Raw genomic sequence first — 14,920 nt, 5'->3', positions numbered from 1 at the left:
AAAAAAAGTTGAAACTCAATAAACAAATTAGATACTGAAAATATTTACAAAAAGAAAAAACAAACAAAAGAGTATGGGTTTAAATCGATAGTGTTGTTATAGAAGTTCGGTGAGTTTAGCCATAGCCTATGAAAAGAAATAATTCTACTAGACTCATTGTTTCATATTGCTCAACTTAGGAACTTCATCATGCTCTTTCAGAAATTTCGAACAGTAGAAAAAATTAAAAGTATATCATCATAGATTATAACAAGCGAATGTGAGAGAAAGAGAGATTGGGATGACAAGCAAAAGAATCAGAAATACAAAGAGATCAAAGAGTTAAACTTACAACGCTAGTGGTGTGGCTTTTGGTCTTGACATTGGCTTGATGCATTTGTGGTGCAATGCTGAAAATGGAGAGAAATGAAAAGAAAGGATGTAACAGTGGCGAGGCTTTGCTATTTTTCAGTCTTTTCTGTGCAACCAAAACTACAAAAAGAAAAACAACATCGACAATGATAAAAGGCTCAATCCAAATTATGGGTGAACAGGAACTGTTGGAACCTACCGTCATTAGCCGAAATCAGTGGAGAACCGGTCGGCCGATGATCCAAATCGTTGAAAATCGATATCGATATGTTTGGTCTCGATTTGAACATGTTCAAACCTGTAAACCAGCTAATATAATATATATATATACATATATTATTCTTATATAAAATTACGTCGTTTAACTTACATTGAATGAATGACGTTATTTTAGATTATGGCTGAAGATACTACCCTGTTCCCCTCTTCTTCATCTCTCTCATGCCGTCTCTTTCCTCTCTCACACTACTCTCCCTCCATTGGCATCCGTTTGGTCCAGTCATCCCATCTCTCTCTTTCTCTCTCTCCAAGCTCTTTGACTTTATTCTCTCCTCCGTTTGGTCCCTTTCCACCAGTGGTCCATTAGTGATCACATCGCCTAAAATCAATTTCCAATCGGTGTCCCTTAAAGGGTAATATATAGAAGTCTTGGTTTAACTTGTTATTTGATGTTTGATTTATAATTTTTCTATTATTTTATGTTTAGCTTGTTTATCTGGGTATGTACAATCATTTCAAAATTTTTGGAACTGTGAACAGTAACCCAAAAGCTATTTTTTACTGTGAGTGAGCTACATGTTCAATTTAGTGTATTACTTTTGCATGAAAAAACTCTAAAAATTAGATTATTGTAATTGAATATGTTGTAATTGTGTTGTGATGTTGTTTTGATATATATTGCAGAAAGGTGAATGAACGGAAAATTTAGATTTTAGATTTTTAAATTTGTGATGTTTTCCATCTTGCAAGCTAATGTGTGCAATAAATGCCTTTTATTTTGCATGAAAAAAAAAATTTTAAAATTAGATTCTTGTTCATAATTGACTATGTTGTTGTAAAGTTGTTTTGATGTAAATTGAGGAAAGATGAGTGCACTAAAATTTAGATTTTAGAGTCTTTGTGATATTTGTAAGGTTTTTGAAAATATTTTCTGATGTTATTACAAGATCTTCTCAGTCTTTATATGTCATGGCTAACATCAGTTTTCAAGAGATTTGTCAATTCCAAAAAGAGCTAATTAGGTTGAGTTAGCATGATAATCATTATTTGATGAGCATGACCACAAGCTTGAGAATGAAATATAATAAATATTGAGAGTCATTAGATAGGTTGAACTTGTTGATGTTGATTACAGTTATGCTTGATCCATGTAGCAAGTTAAGGCTTGTTAGTTTCCACTTGAAGAAAACTCATTATGAGACTTGAGTTGAAGCGTTGGTGTCGAATGTGAGAAAATTATTGTATGAAAAATATAATATTACGTTCGATTCTACCAGAACTAGCTGAAAACATGAGCTCATTCCGACATCTATAGTCATAGATGGTGGTGATGTTGATGCTGAGACACAATGGTTTGATGAGTGGGATCAAGCATCATTCACCTTGGGATCTATTATTGTCAAAACAGAGGTGGATCAATATTTATTAGATGGTTGCAAGGCTCGGACCCCATCTTTTGACTTGTTGATTTGAAAACTTATTGAGGCTAACTATCCTATACTTACAAGGATTGCACAAGACTTATTGGTCATACTTGTTTCCATTGTTGCATCCGAGTCAGCATTTAGTACGGGAAGTCGTATGCTTGATCCTTTTCAGAGTTTATTAGCTCCAAGAACTGTTGAGACTCTTATTTGTAGGGCTGAAAATCGACACTATCCGTGCTGTTTCAATCCAAAATTGAAACTGCATTGATAGTTTTTTAAGGGGTGGTGCTGACCGAAACCGACCAGCCGGAACATAGAGAACCGGTCAGAATCTTACGACCCATACCGATTGGTTCCACGGTCAATCCGTTGGTTGCTAACCCATCCCAAAATTCACATCACAAATTCAAAACAAATCAAGTAAAGGAGGAGGGGAGGGAAGGGCTGTGGTGCGGTGTTGCGGGGTGAGAGGGGAGAGAGAAGAAAGAAAGATCCATTGAGATGAAGAAGCAGGAGGGGATGAGAGCAATTATTAAGCCCTAGAGCTTAACAACGTTTGGTGTATTAAACCAAACGACGTCCTTTCACTTATATATTTTTTCTATGCTTTTGGCGTAAAATGAGCCGTTTAAATCACTTAAGTGAAACAATGTCGTTTTATTTATGATATATATGTATAAATATATATATTATATCAGCCGGTTAGGCAGTTTGAACCTAGTTCAGATCGGGACTGAACTGGCTGATGTCGATTTTTTATATTTCCTACCACAGACCGACCGGTTCTTCACCAGTTTCGGCCGATTTCTGTACACCCCTACTTATTTGTGCTCAAAATTAGTTGAGACATACATCGACACCAATTAATATTCGAGAGTCCATAGATAATGTTTTTATGTTCGTTCAATATTCATGTGCTTTTATAATTTAATTTTAGTATTTTTCATCATCTAAATTCACTAACATTTGATATTTTATTCTTATTGATATTTTATTCTTATTAATATTTCTATATAGAGTTGGGCACAAAATCAAACGTCACAACCATTGAAGATTGAAAATGCAACAAGAATGAAGAATCAAAAACCGTTGAAGATTATTTATCTTATGTTTATAATTGCATTGATGCGTAGGATAATTTTTCTATATTTTTAATGTGTATTAAATATTTAGTAGAATTATTTTTATTTTATTTTTAATTATCTAGTATGGTAGTATGTGCTTACTATTTTACTATTTATAATTTATTTTTTTAAAACCTAACATTACAAATGACCTTTAAAAGTAAAAAATAAAACTTGAATATTAAAAATGACCTTTAAAATGCCGCTACATCACATCAAATTAAGATCTTAATTGGCCCCAAAATAACCTAGATATAGGTTTAAAAAATAACCCAAAAAAGCCCAAAATCGATCCTATAGACCAACGAACAAGCCATAAACTAACTAGAACTGGTTCAACCAGTTTTTTTACCTCTGTCGACCAGTTCAGTTAGTCGGTTTCAGACAGAAATTGAATCGATCGGTTCATTTTTCAACCCTAACCCAAGTGATTATAACATGTATAGTGTTCAACCAAGACAAATGACCTCTACAAATAAAAATGAAACTTGAATATTAAAAATGGCTTTCAAAATGCCACTACATCAAATTAGGATTTTAGTTGGGTCCCAAAATAATCTAGACATAGGTTAAAGAAAAACAACCCAGAAAAGGCCCCAAAAAACCCAAAACTGATGAACCTGCCAAAAACTGACCGGAATTGGTTCGACTAGTTTTCCCCCTCTTTGTCGGCCAGTTCGAATGATCGGTTTCAGATAGAAATTGAAGCAACTGATTTAGTTTTCAACCCTAACATAAATGATTATAATAGTTATAGTGTTCAACAAAGACAAATATGGTGACTGGAAAAATTATATGAAACTTGAAACTTCCACTATAACAAATCCCTCCAAGGAGACAAGACACCAATCAAATGAAAATGGTGATTGCGATAATACTCCATGGACTAAACGCCATGCTCGAGGCCCTTCCTCACAGTAACTATAATTGATTAAAAAGGTTGGGAAGAGTGTGACAAATGTGACCCACGTTGCTGAAAAGCCTGAAAGCAGAACGATGAAAGGAGAGGCACAAATATATCTTAGCATACCAAATGGAAGATATATCAAAATCTCATGTGTTTGTTGTGTGAAAATATGAGCTATGTGTTTGTTCGTTGGTCATTGCTCTCCTTGAGATCATGATAGAGCCGGTCTTTGGACGAATCCACTCACTGGTCAAGCCACTTGACCATTAAGTCCAAATAGAAGAGTATTAGACCGTCGATCTCAATGGCAAAAATATTGGAAAGTACTGAAACTTGTGTGGCTATTAATTATACATGGCTTGACCTATAATTTTAACACAAATGTGAGGCCAAAATAGGCATAAAAATTTTGAAATAAGGTTTTTTTAAATACAGAATAGATATTTTAAAATGAGAATTTTTATAAAAATACCATTCATTTAAAACATTTGGGTAAAGCGTTATTTAAAAGGATTGTGTATATATCATGCATATTGCTAGCATGCATGCTTGGAACCAGAGTCTATGCCACCTAGCCAGCTTCTCACTTTAGATAGTCATGACCCCGACCCCTTTCTTCCTCAAAATTAATCGAACCATTAATTACACATACACAAAATGTGGAAAAATCCTGTGTATAGCATTTCCTAAATTAGTTTTCACTAAATCGTTCAACCAACATGCAGCCTTTAGCAATAGTAGTAGTACGCATAGTTCTAGTCCGAGAGAGTAATATACATGCTACTGATCTTAATCTTAAATATAATCAATATTCCAATTAAATTAGTTGTTTATGTGTCATAATATTTAATGTTAATCGCTTAAATAACAAGCAACTTTCATGACTATCTCAACTCACTATATATCCAAACGGCACCTAAGAAAAAAAGTAACATTTCCTTTTGAAAAAAGAGGTCTTTTATTGTTGTTAACATTCCTATCGATCGGGAATGGAGAATAGGCCAAGTACTTCGATACCAATTGATATATTTCTTCACCATCCCCATTTTCTATTTTTGAGCATGTAATTGAAATATATATACTAGATGTAATTAAGATGGTCTGTGAATAATAGTGAAATTGTTAGTTAAAATGAGATGAGATAGTTTCATTTTAGTGATCTCACCTCTGTATCCAAACGGGCCCTAAGAGTTTCTACTAATATATATATATATATATATTTATCTTACCATGATCTGTCAAGAAAAAGAGGAAGAGAAAAACTCAGCCATTGTAAACATAAATCTTGTCATGTACAATATCTATTAACCTTTTGCCTTAGTCTTCTAATTAAATCATTCCTAGCTATATCACTATATGCCTTTAATTACCATATATATATATATATATATATTAATAAATGTATAAAATTGTCAATAAAGTGCCCTATACCAAAAGAAATGATAGGAATTAGAAGACTTCTACATAGTACATTTCAAAAGATTAGAACGAACCAAACATGTCTTTTGTTTTTCTTTGAAAATCAAAACTCATCTTTTCCCCCCTTTTTTTTTTTTTTTTGTATTTTTCTCTCATGCTCTCGAAAAACTCATGATCAGTACGTGGTTCTCAATACGGCTATTCAGTATTAACACACAGACGCTCTTGATCTCTTCTTCCTATATATAAAGGCTTAAAGCACCTTTTACGGCAGGATCCGTATCCACTTTTGAAGCCCATTATACCCACTTTTCTACTCCCTTCCCTTCCCTTCCCTTCCACTGGACCAAGCTGAACGTATATCCTGCTTCCTTCCTTCCTTCCTTCCTTCAACACATGTGTCATGCACACTGTAATCACGTGCGACTGATCTCCAAAAGGGCGAAAAAAGCAGCTTGTATGGGTAGGGCCAGAATATCATAGGGGTACCTGGTGTTAATCTAGGGTTTTGTTTTCTTTTTGGCATATGATCAGACCAAATCTGTGCAGGAAAAAAGATAATGGAGAAGCAAACCCGTAAAAGAGATGGGGTACTCGGGAAAAAGAATGATTTCCATCTTCATCTACCATTCAACTAGCGCTCTTTCTTTTTGGTTTTTGCCTGGCAGAAGTAAAAGAAGAGAAAGGTTTCTTGATAGAAAGAAGCTTTAGGGAAGAGATTTTATAAGAGTATACTTCTAATTTAAATTGACGTATTTTAAATTTGTAAAATTACTTTTATTATAAAAGGGAATTGCTACATACACGTACAAAGAGATATATAAAAATAAACTCACGTACAAACTGACATGATTTTATATTATAATTTTATTAAATTTATTTTATAATAAAAATAATTTTATAATCTGATATACTGCATTAAAAAATATCAGTTTGTAGTTTTACTTTTATGTAATCTCTTTGTAGTTAAATTATTTCTCATTATAAAATAGAACTAGCGTATTATATAAAAAAAATTATGTTAATTTATGATTTACTTTTATAAAATTTCTACAGCACTAATAGTTGTACTCGATCTTCTGGATATACTCACAAGGTTCGCATCCAAAGAGATCTAGCTTGAAGACGTTGATCGGGTACTTACTAAAGTAGGAAAAGGCAAAGGCTTTGGTCCTAAGAAGAAGAAGAAGAAGTAGTATAGAAGCCTTGATGGAAACATTTCAAACCACATTTTTAGTCAGTTGTCTTCACATTTCGCTTTCATCGAACAACACACTGATCTTTCTCTCTCTCTCTCTCTCTCTATCACTCTCTCTCGTGACTGACAGTTCATAAAAACGAGAAATAGAGATTATAACCTTCATTATACGACATGATAACCTGCTTTTTTGTAAATCATGGTATACCTTCTTTTCTTGACAATAATGGCGATGGTAAAAACAATAATGACTCTGCTAATATACAATTTTGAGGAACGAATTGTCATCTGCTGTCAGTTGCTTTTTGGTTTTATTATATTTTTCGTGCATGTCTTTAAACTTTAGGTGGAGTGGTTTTTTCTGTGTCAAGCTACCATTAATGGATTAATCAGAGAAAGCCCTAGAGAAAATTGTCAATGAATAACCAGCTGCAACTTCTTTGTTTTTGCTTTTTCTCTAATTTTAATAAAACTCAAGAGGAAAACCCATCAATACTCTCTCTCTCTCTCTCTCTCTCTCTCTCTCTCCTGCATTAATGAACTGAACACTTAGAGATCAAAATCAGAAAAAGAAGTAGAAGGAGAGGCAGAAGAGATACGAGAATCGAGAGCAATAAATGGCACCAGTGAAAACGATCGAGGAATGCTCAAAGTAAAAGATGGCATTGGTGATTTTCAAATGTTGCTATATAATCAGCTTCACTCTAACCAAAACCCACCTGCATTCATGGCTGAGGCCGGGGGAACAAAGATAATACCGACACTAAAGTTATATATACACAGACTCACTCACAAAAACCCACACGCACGCACGCACACACATATCATCAAATATTAATATGATCATCAGACTTTCAGAGTGCTCAAAAAGATGAAAAAGAAAAAGAGAAACAAGAAAAATAGGAAAAATAAATAAAGGCCGGAGAAAAAAGAAAGTGAAAAAGCTAGGATCCTAGATTCTTAATGGATTCGAGGAAACTAACATGTTGAAGGAGGCATGAGATTGAAGCCTAAATCATTCTTTTCCAAGACTAAACGAGCCTTGCTTGTTTCCATGTTCGTAGGATTAGCACAGTACTCAGGGTGCAATCTTTTCTTCGATTGAAGAGGCACTCCAAACAACTTTGTCTTGCAGCCATTGTTGTTGCGTTCTTCAAGAATTGTCACGGAGTTCTTTGTAGAGATTGGCGAGTTCAAAGAATGGGTGTGAGGGGCTTGCTTAGGGTTAGTAGGATAGTACCCCAAAATCTGGTTTAAAGGTTTTTGCAGTATAGGACTATTAGAAGTAAGAGGAGTTGCAGTCGCGGGTGGGTTGCAGAGAAGTAAAGATGAAGGGTAAGAATTGCTTGGTGCCACAGGCTTTACATGGTTTTGTACGAAATAAATGATATCATTGTAAAGCTTCCTCATGTGTGCGAGCTCAGAGATCAGCATGGAGTTGCTTCGCCTGAGTCTTTCATTATCCTCCGACAGCGCCGTCACCGAGCTGTTGTAGTTACCTCCAACAACAGAGATTCCGGCGCCTCCTCCGCCCGGGGAAGAGAGTGGGGGAGAGTCACACCAATTGGCTTGCTCATCCGAGTCAGAGGGGGAGATGCTAAGTCGGCCTTGAAAGGGGAAGAAACTCGGACCGCCATTGACGCCAAGTGGAGAATGCGGGTGGTGATGATGATGGTGCTGGCCGTTAATGCCTACTTGAGGCTGAGCAGTTTTCCTCCTATGGATCTCACACAGCAAATGCTTCTCCCCCTTCTTGAAAAATTCGTTGGCAAACTCCCATCTGTCCGGCACGATCTTTCGAAAACCCTAGTTTTTCCGAACACACAAGCAAAACAAAATGACAACCCATTCAGTAAAAACGAAAAACATATATCAAGGACTGATTTCTAACACATGATACTGTCTGAGAGAGTGAAGCAGCTAGCTAGCTACATATATTTATATAAACATATATATATATATATATATATATACGCACATAGGTGTTGAGCTGTCGAACGAAGCTTGAGAAGTTGTTGTGCTTGAAGTAGTTGGGGAGGAGGTCTCGAGCGAACTCAGGCGGCCGCCAAACAACAAAAGTGGTATCGTCTTCTCCCCAAGAAACTATGTGGTCTGTGGCGGGATCGTCTACCAGTTGGTAGGTTTTGGTGAGGAATGGAGCTGGGACTGATTTGTGGGAGTCTAAAGAGAGTAAAATGCCTTCACAATTATCCAGCATAAGTGCCATCGAAAGAAAGCTTAAGCAGAAGCTCTTTTCCTCACAAGCACAGAGAGATGGAGAGAGAGGGAGAGAAATATAGTGGGTTTGAGTGGACGAGTAAGACTGCTTGTCGCTGGATAAAAATGTGGGGGGAAGAGGTGGTAGTGGTACTGTGTAATGCTGTTGTTTTTTCCTGTTTTTTTCTTTTAAAAAAGTATTATTATTTAACTTTTTTTTTTCTTTATTTATTTATTTTTATATATTTCCATCCTCGGTTATGTAGTGAGGAAGAATATGTGTCTGTCTGTCTAGGACTGTGAAATAAGGGCCTTTCAAGACAAACCCGTGACTCTCTCTCTCTCTCTCTCTCTCTCTCTCTGATCTCTCGGCTCCTGACATGGATCCCGCGCACACCCACTTAAAATCACGCACAGGAGGATGGTGCAGTGCAGGCCTTGCCTTTGGAAATTGACATTGCACACCCTCTTGTATATATCCTGCATGATCCCTTCGATCAAGTTCTTTCTCCCCCATGACCTTTTTCTTTCATTTTCTTTTTCATTTCTGATACTAAATGTACAGTCAAACGCTTCATTAATACTACTACTATTCTGCATTCGTCGTAGTCTTTTCTTGTTCTGGTTCCAAATTCTGAATCTTACGCACAGCTTCTTTTAGAAGAACTATATATGTTTGTCAAGAACATAACATTAATTGCACCTTAAAAAATTCCTTCCAAGTTTTAGTGAGAGAGAGAGAGAGAGAGATAGAAAAGGTAAGATTTTTTTTTTGTAGCAAGCATGCTGCAGAATAATGCAAATGTAGGTAAAACAAAACCCTTTGAAGAAAAGGGTAATCCCGTCAAGCAAAAATACTGTCTTTTTGAATAAATGAAAAAGTTTTTAAGAATAAAAGAAAAGAAAGAAGAGTAGAGAGAGAGAGAGAGAGAGAGAGAGAGAGAGGTTGTTGGGTTTCATCGATCACTTCACGTCAAACGAGTGTCGTCCTCTTTTCTAATTTGTAGTTTTCCCTTTGTTGTTTAATGTCACCAACCAGAAACACAGTCTCCAATTTCGAATCCCTATCATTTTCTACTACTCCAACCTCCCTCTCCCTCTGTCTCTCTCTCTCTCTCTCTCTCTTGCAGATATAAGGTAAAGGATACATCGAACTACGTGATGGGATTTAAAGCCTGTGTTCTTGGTGACGACATTTCTTCTTCCCTTCTAATGCTTCTCTCTCTCTCTCTGTCTCTATCTCTCTCTAACCACTTTTCTTCTTCTTCTTCTTCTCCTTCTTCTTGTTTCTTCTCCCTCCCTCCTTCCTTCCTTCTTTCTCTCACAATATTCCAAACTTCGATATCACCCACAACCTTTAGCCTGCCTACTTTGGCTCTTCTACGGCTCGGCTTCTTGGGGCTGACGTGTCCAGGTGATTGAATTATTGGACCCAAAAGTTTCTATGAATGACTGTAAAAAATTTGACAGCTTTTTCCTTTCTTTTGTAATGGCCCAAGGAATATTTGTTTTATATACTTATAATAAACATGCATTCCCATCGACCCCTAGCTTCTCTTTTCCTCTCTCCCTAGGAGGAATGGGATCTTCATGCCTTCTAATCAGTAGAATGACATGTGTGCAGGACAATAGGAACATAATAAGGTCAAGTTCTACAGTTTCTGATGCAGTAATAAGGCCACAGGTGTCAAAACTTGAACAAGATTGCATGAAAACCATTGCAATAAGTGGTTAATGAGGGATCCAATAAAAAGTAGTAATATTGGATGGATGGATGGATGGATTCATTGAGTAGTGATGATCAGTAAGTGACAGTAGGGGAGGAGATCAGTAGTAGGGACACAAAAGCAGGCCAAAGTGAAAAGAATAAGAAAATGATGACTAATTATTTCACATAGATACTCAACTGATTAATTTGATCGTGCCTATGATTCTCATTATTGGAAAAACAAAGCTAAACTGCCCCCGGTTCCCCACCATAAAATTTCGTACTTTTTACATGTTCTCCCCACTCTTAATTCCCATCTCCATAAATTAAATTGGAGTAGTAAAACTTGATGTTCTAATAATTACTAGTATGCATGTTGAAAATTTTCATAACCCAATTTAAATAGATCACATTTCTCGGCTGGATCAAGTCGCTTCTCTATTTGGATGTGACCATCGTATATAGCATTTTATTTGTTGAAAATTAGACATGTGATGTCTAGATGATAGGAAGTCCTGAATGCTCATTCAAATCGAGTTTGACTCATACCTTAGATCGACCCTAACCCTTATATCACATGCCACTGATTCAGTTATGATAACTGACATTTTTCAAAAAATGATATATAGTGTCATGTCATAAACATGGAGGAGTAAGATGTAACGTATCACTTTCAACAGTAATCAACTGCATTAAGTCAAGACCTTATTTTTCCTCAATATTATAGACTTAAAAGGAAGAGGAATGATATGCATCAGCCGCTATTCACTCCTACACCCCACACTTATAATTTTTTCATAGGATGTAGAGATGTTTTTCATAGAATGCAGAGGTATTTTTCTGGGAATGTTTTTCATAGAATGTGGGGTGGTGAATAGTAACTAATGAGAAGGGGGGTTGTTGCTAGCTATTTGACAAACTCTTATGAGTAAAAGATAAATGCATGCCTGCTTGAAGTGACCAAACTATTGGCATATTGATATTATATCATTCCTACATGATCTGATCAACAGAAGAAAAAGATCAGTGGCAAAACAATCAGGAGATGCGCATCAAAAGAGAAAATTAAGGGATCTGAGACATTTAAAGTGAGTAGTACTACTGCATGTGTCAATCATTTAAACTTCGACAATAAGTCAAGATCGATCGATGCATCTTTCCAAGTGGCCGGTCATCTAGTTGCCAAACCATCACGAAATGAGTCACCTACGTACATCCTAATTGTAAACATGATGAGATTCTTAATTCCCTTGATCTGGTACACTTCATTTGATCAATAAATCAAATGGTTAATTAAGAAATTTAAAAAGTTTTTCAATTCACCCCTTAGCGGCCAAAAAAAAAAAAAAAAAAAAAAGCAGAGAGAAGCATGCACATGGTTATAAGGACTGTCAATTAGCTTCAAGTCCCGATATTCATGAATTACACTGGAAAATGGCCTGATGATCTATCTCCCCGGCATGAGTTGAAGATAGACCTTCTAAAACGTCCATTGCTCTCTCTCTCTCTCTCTCGTTCACACACCGGCCTTACCCATCTGCACTTTCTGAGTAATTGCAGCGGCTGTCATGGAAACAGTCGTCCTTTTAATTTTTATGGTTCTGCAAGTATGCCATTCTCGTGATTCTTGTTTTGTTTTTTTCCAACTTAGACATGTTATTTAATTCCACCACCCTCTTCCCTTATTCATGTTTTGTTCATATTTCTGAGAATATTTCCCACGTATACATCTCCTCCTGTCCAAACATCATTTCAGATGTTTTCTTTTATATATGAACACATATCCAACGATGGTGGCCACGGACAATGTGTATTTTTTTTTTTTTCAAATATTTTTAAATCCCCTTAAACACTTAAAAAAATAAAAAATACAAACTCATTAAAAAATATTTCCTTAACCATTAAATAATAATAATAATAATAAATGGGCCATGCTCTCGGTAACACAACATTTTCTTATGTACACACACAAACCCCCACTTATTATACATATATATATATATATATAAACATTTATAGTTTATCATGTAATTCAAAATTTGATCATTGATGAGATTATATATATCTGCAATGATGGCTTGAACATGAAGAACAATCTAAAAGTCTGATTATCTATGATCTGGAGCTGAAACATTATATATCAAAGGTGGATTCCCTAATTATGATCATAAGAGGGCCAGGAGATCGATTATCTCGATGATGATCACCAAAGAGAAAGCAATGTGTGAAAAAGAGCTAACATCTTTTTCGATCAAACGATTGTTTGATCGAATTAAATGGTTAAATACAGAATAATTTAGAATAGATCTCGGTTGGATACAAAAACGGTTTCAACTCATCTCATCTCATCATCACAACTTTTTCAAATTTTTATATAAAATATAATAAACAATTCTACTTTTTTCAAATCTCAAAACAATAATAATATTAAAAATAATATTCTAATAATATTTTATTCAATTTTCAACTTTCAGTTAAAACCATCTCATCTCATTTCACTATCCAAACGGGGTCTTAATTTTTATAAAATAGCATTAACTGTTTTAGGATCAACGTGATATGTCTATCCGATCTCTTTAAAATTAAATTAGCTTAAAATTCAATCATGTGCTACAATTGAAGACATCTCAAATATCCCATTTTTGTGAAGCATTTTTGCCTGAATAATGCAAGACATATGGGTGAGAGAGTGAGGAATTAAAGGTGGGGGTCCACAAAATATGGAAATCTAGAAACAAAGGCTGATTTCCCTCTCTCACTCACAATCATGTCAGCAACTCACACAGATCCTACCGAGCCCACCACCACCATGACTAACTAGCAAAAAAAAATCACCCCAAAACAACACCCAAGAAAAACAAGAACCCTTCCTGTTTTCTCTTTCTACAGGTTTTGCATGAGAGAGCCAAGAAGATTCTATTCTAATTTCTAAAATGCTGTGAAAGTGAACCCCAACCCCAACCCCACCTCCCCTCACATGACCACCGCCGATACCTTTCATAAAAATAATATATACATCTTATCTACATAAATAATAAATTAAAGAGAAATACTTTAGTCACAAAGAGATTATATAAAACTAAACTCACAAAAATGATGTGACTTGATCTAGTATGTTAGATTAATATAAATTACTTTTATCGTAAAGTAGATTTAACAAATCACATGAAACTGTTAGTTTGTGATTTTACTTGTATGTATAATACTTTTATATAATCTGTAGAACTTTCCTAAACTAGCAATGCTGCATACAGTCGTAGAGTGCGCAAGCGCCGTACAGTCGCTTTGAAAAAGAGTGAAATCTATTATTAAAAAATTAATTTTTCTTCATGTTGGGTCTCGTATTTATTTACTTTTTTTTAAATGATTGTGCAGCGTTTACACACTCATGACTACAATTATCACTTTTCTTTCTAAACTATATATAATATAACCCCAACATTTACTATTATATATATATATATATATAAACAAATAATAATAATATAAACTGATCAACGAGAATTTCAAGGAGAGACAACTTAAAACATAGAGCGAATACGGATAAAACCCCATTTCTTAAAAAAGTATCGGGTCATGCAGACTACTGATATGAATGACAGAGATATTATATAATTACGTACACACTTTCTTTCTTTTTTTCCTTTTAAATGTCTCTTTACTCTTTCTAAAGTGAAAGAATCAAAACCTGTATTCTATACGACAAGCTACAAGGTTCTTTCTTCTGTCTCTTCTTGCACTCTTTTTTGTCTGTTTCACTGACCCCTTTCCTGCAGGGCGAGAAACACAACCCTTTCATGCTCTATATTTTAATATTGTCCATAATTTAAACTGGAAAGAAAAGGCAATGCTAGCTATATTATGGGTACTTTTGATCCTAATGGAGATAGATAGATAGATCATAGATAGCTTGGGGGAGAGAGTGGGGGACTAGTCAAAGAGGGTTCAAACTGATGATCATCTTGAGAGAGAGAGAGAGAGAGAGTAGTCGAGGAAATGGGGTCACGAGGAGATATGGATCCCACGAGGAAATGGCATCTGGGTAGTAATGGAAGAGACAAGATACTCGTTTGTCTTTCTAGTGTGTGCACAGTCCATTAATAATATTGTACCCATGCATGCAGCTCCAGGTTTTGTCCTGATCTCTCATGTGTATAATGATCAGATTCAAATTAATCTGTTTCATGATTTTCTAGATCCAGTTTTTGCTTATTACGAGATGGGTGCAGTGTTAATATATCATTTAATGTTAGATCATTGTAATAGTTATAATAAAAAAAATCATTAAAACACATCATTTTTATGTTGACTGAGTTTTTAGATCTTTGCTCGTCGTTTTTAGTGTGTCAA

At 35.3% G+C, this 14,920-nt stretch overlaps 1 protein-coding gene across 1 annotated transcript; it reads right to left on the bottom strand.

The window, feature by feature from the left end:
- Positions 1-7,289: 7,289 nt before the first annotated feature.
- LOC121244983 (heat stress transcription factor B-4-like) lies at positions 7,290-9,024 on the bottom strand. Its single transcript, XM_041143240.1, has 2 exons — positions 8,624-9,024; positions 7,290-8,451 (listed from the first exon to the last, which is right to left on the bottom strand). Exons 1-2 carry the CDS (start codon positions 8,870-8,872, stop codon positions 7,624-7,626), a joined length of 1,077 nt encoding a protein of 358 aa, XP_040999174.1. The 5' UTR covers positions 8,873-9,024; the 3' UTR covers positions 7,290-7,623.
- Between the last annotated feature and the right edge of the window lie 5,896 nt (positions 9,025-14,920).

The sequence above is a fragment of the Juglans microcarpa x Juglans regia genome, chromosome 8S (genome assembly GCF_004785595.1).
Source record: "Juglans microcarpa x Juglans regia isolate MS1-56 chromosome 8S, Jm3101_v1.0, whole genome shotgun sequence".
In the NCBI taxonomy this organism is placed as follows: Eukaryota; Viridiplantae; Streptophyta; class Magnoliopsida; order Fagales; family Juglandaceae; genus Juglans; species Juglans microcarpa x Juglans regia.
Note: the sequence above shows the minus strand (reverse complement) of the source record. Positions and strands in the feature narration are given on the sequence as shown.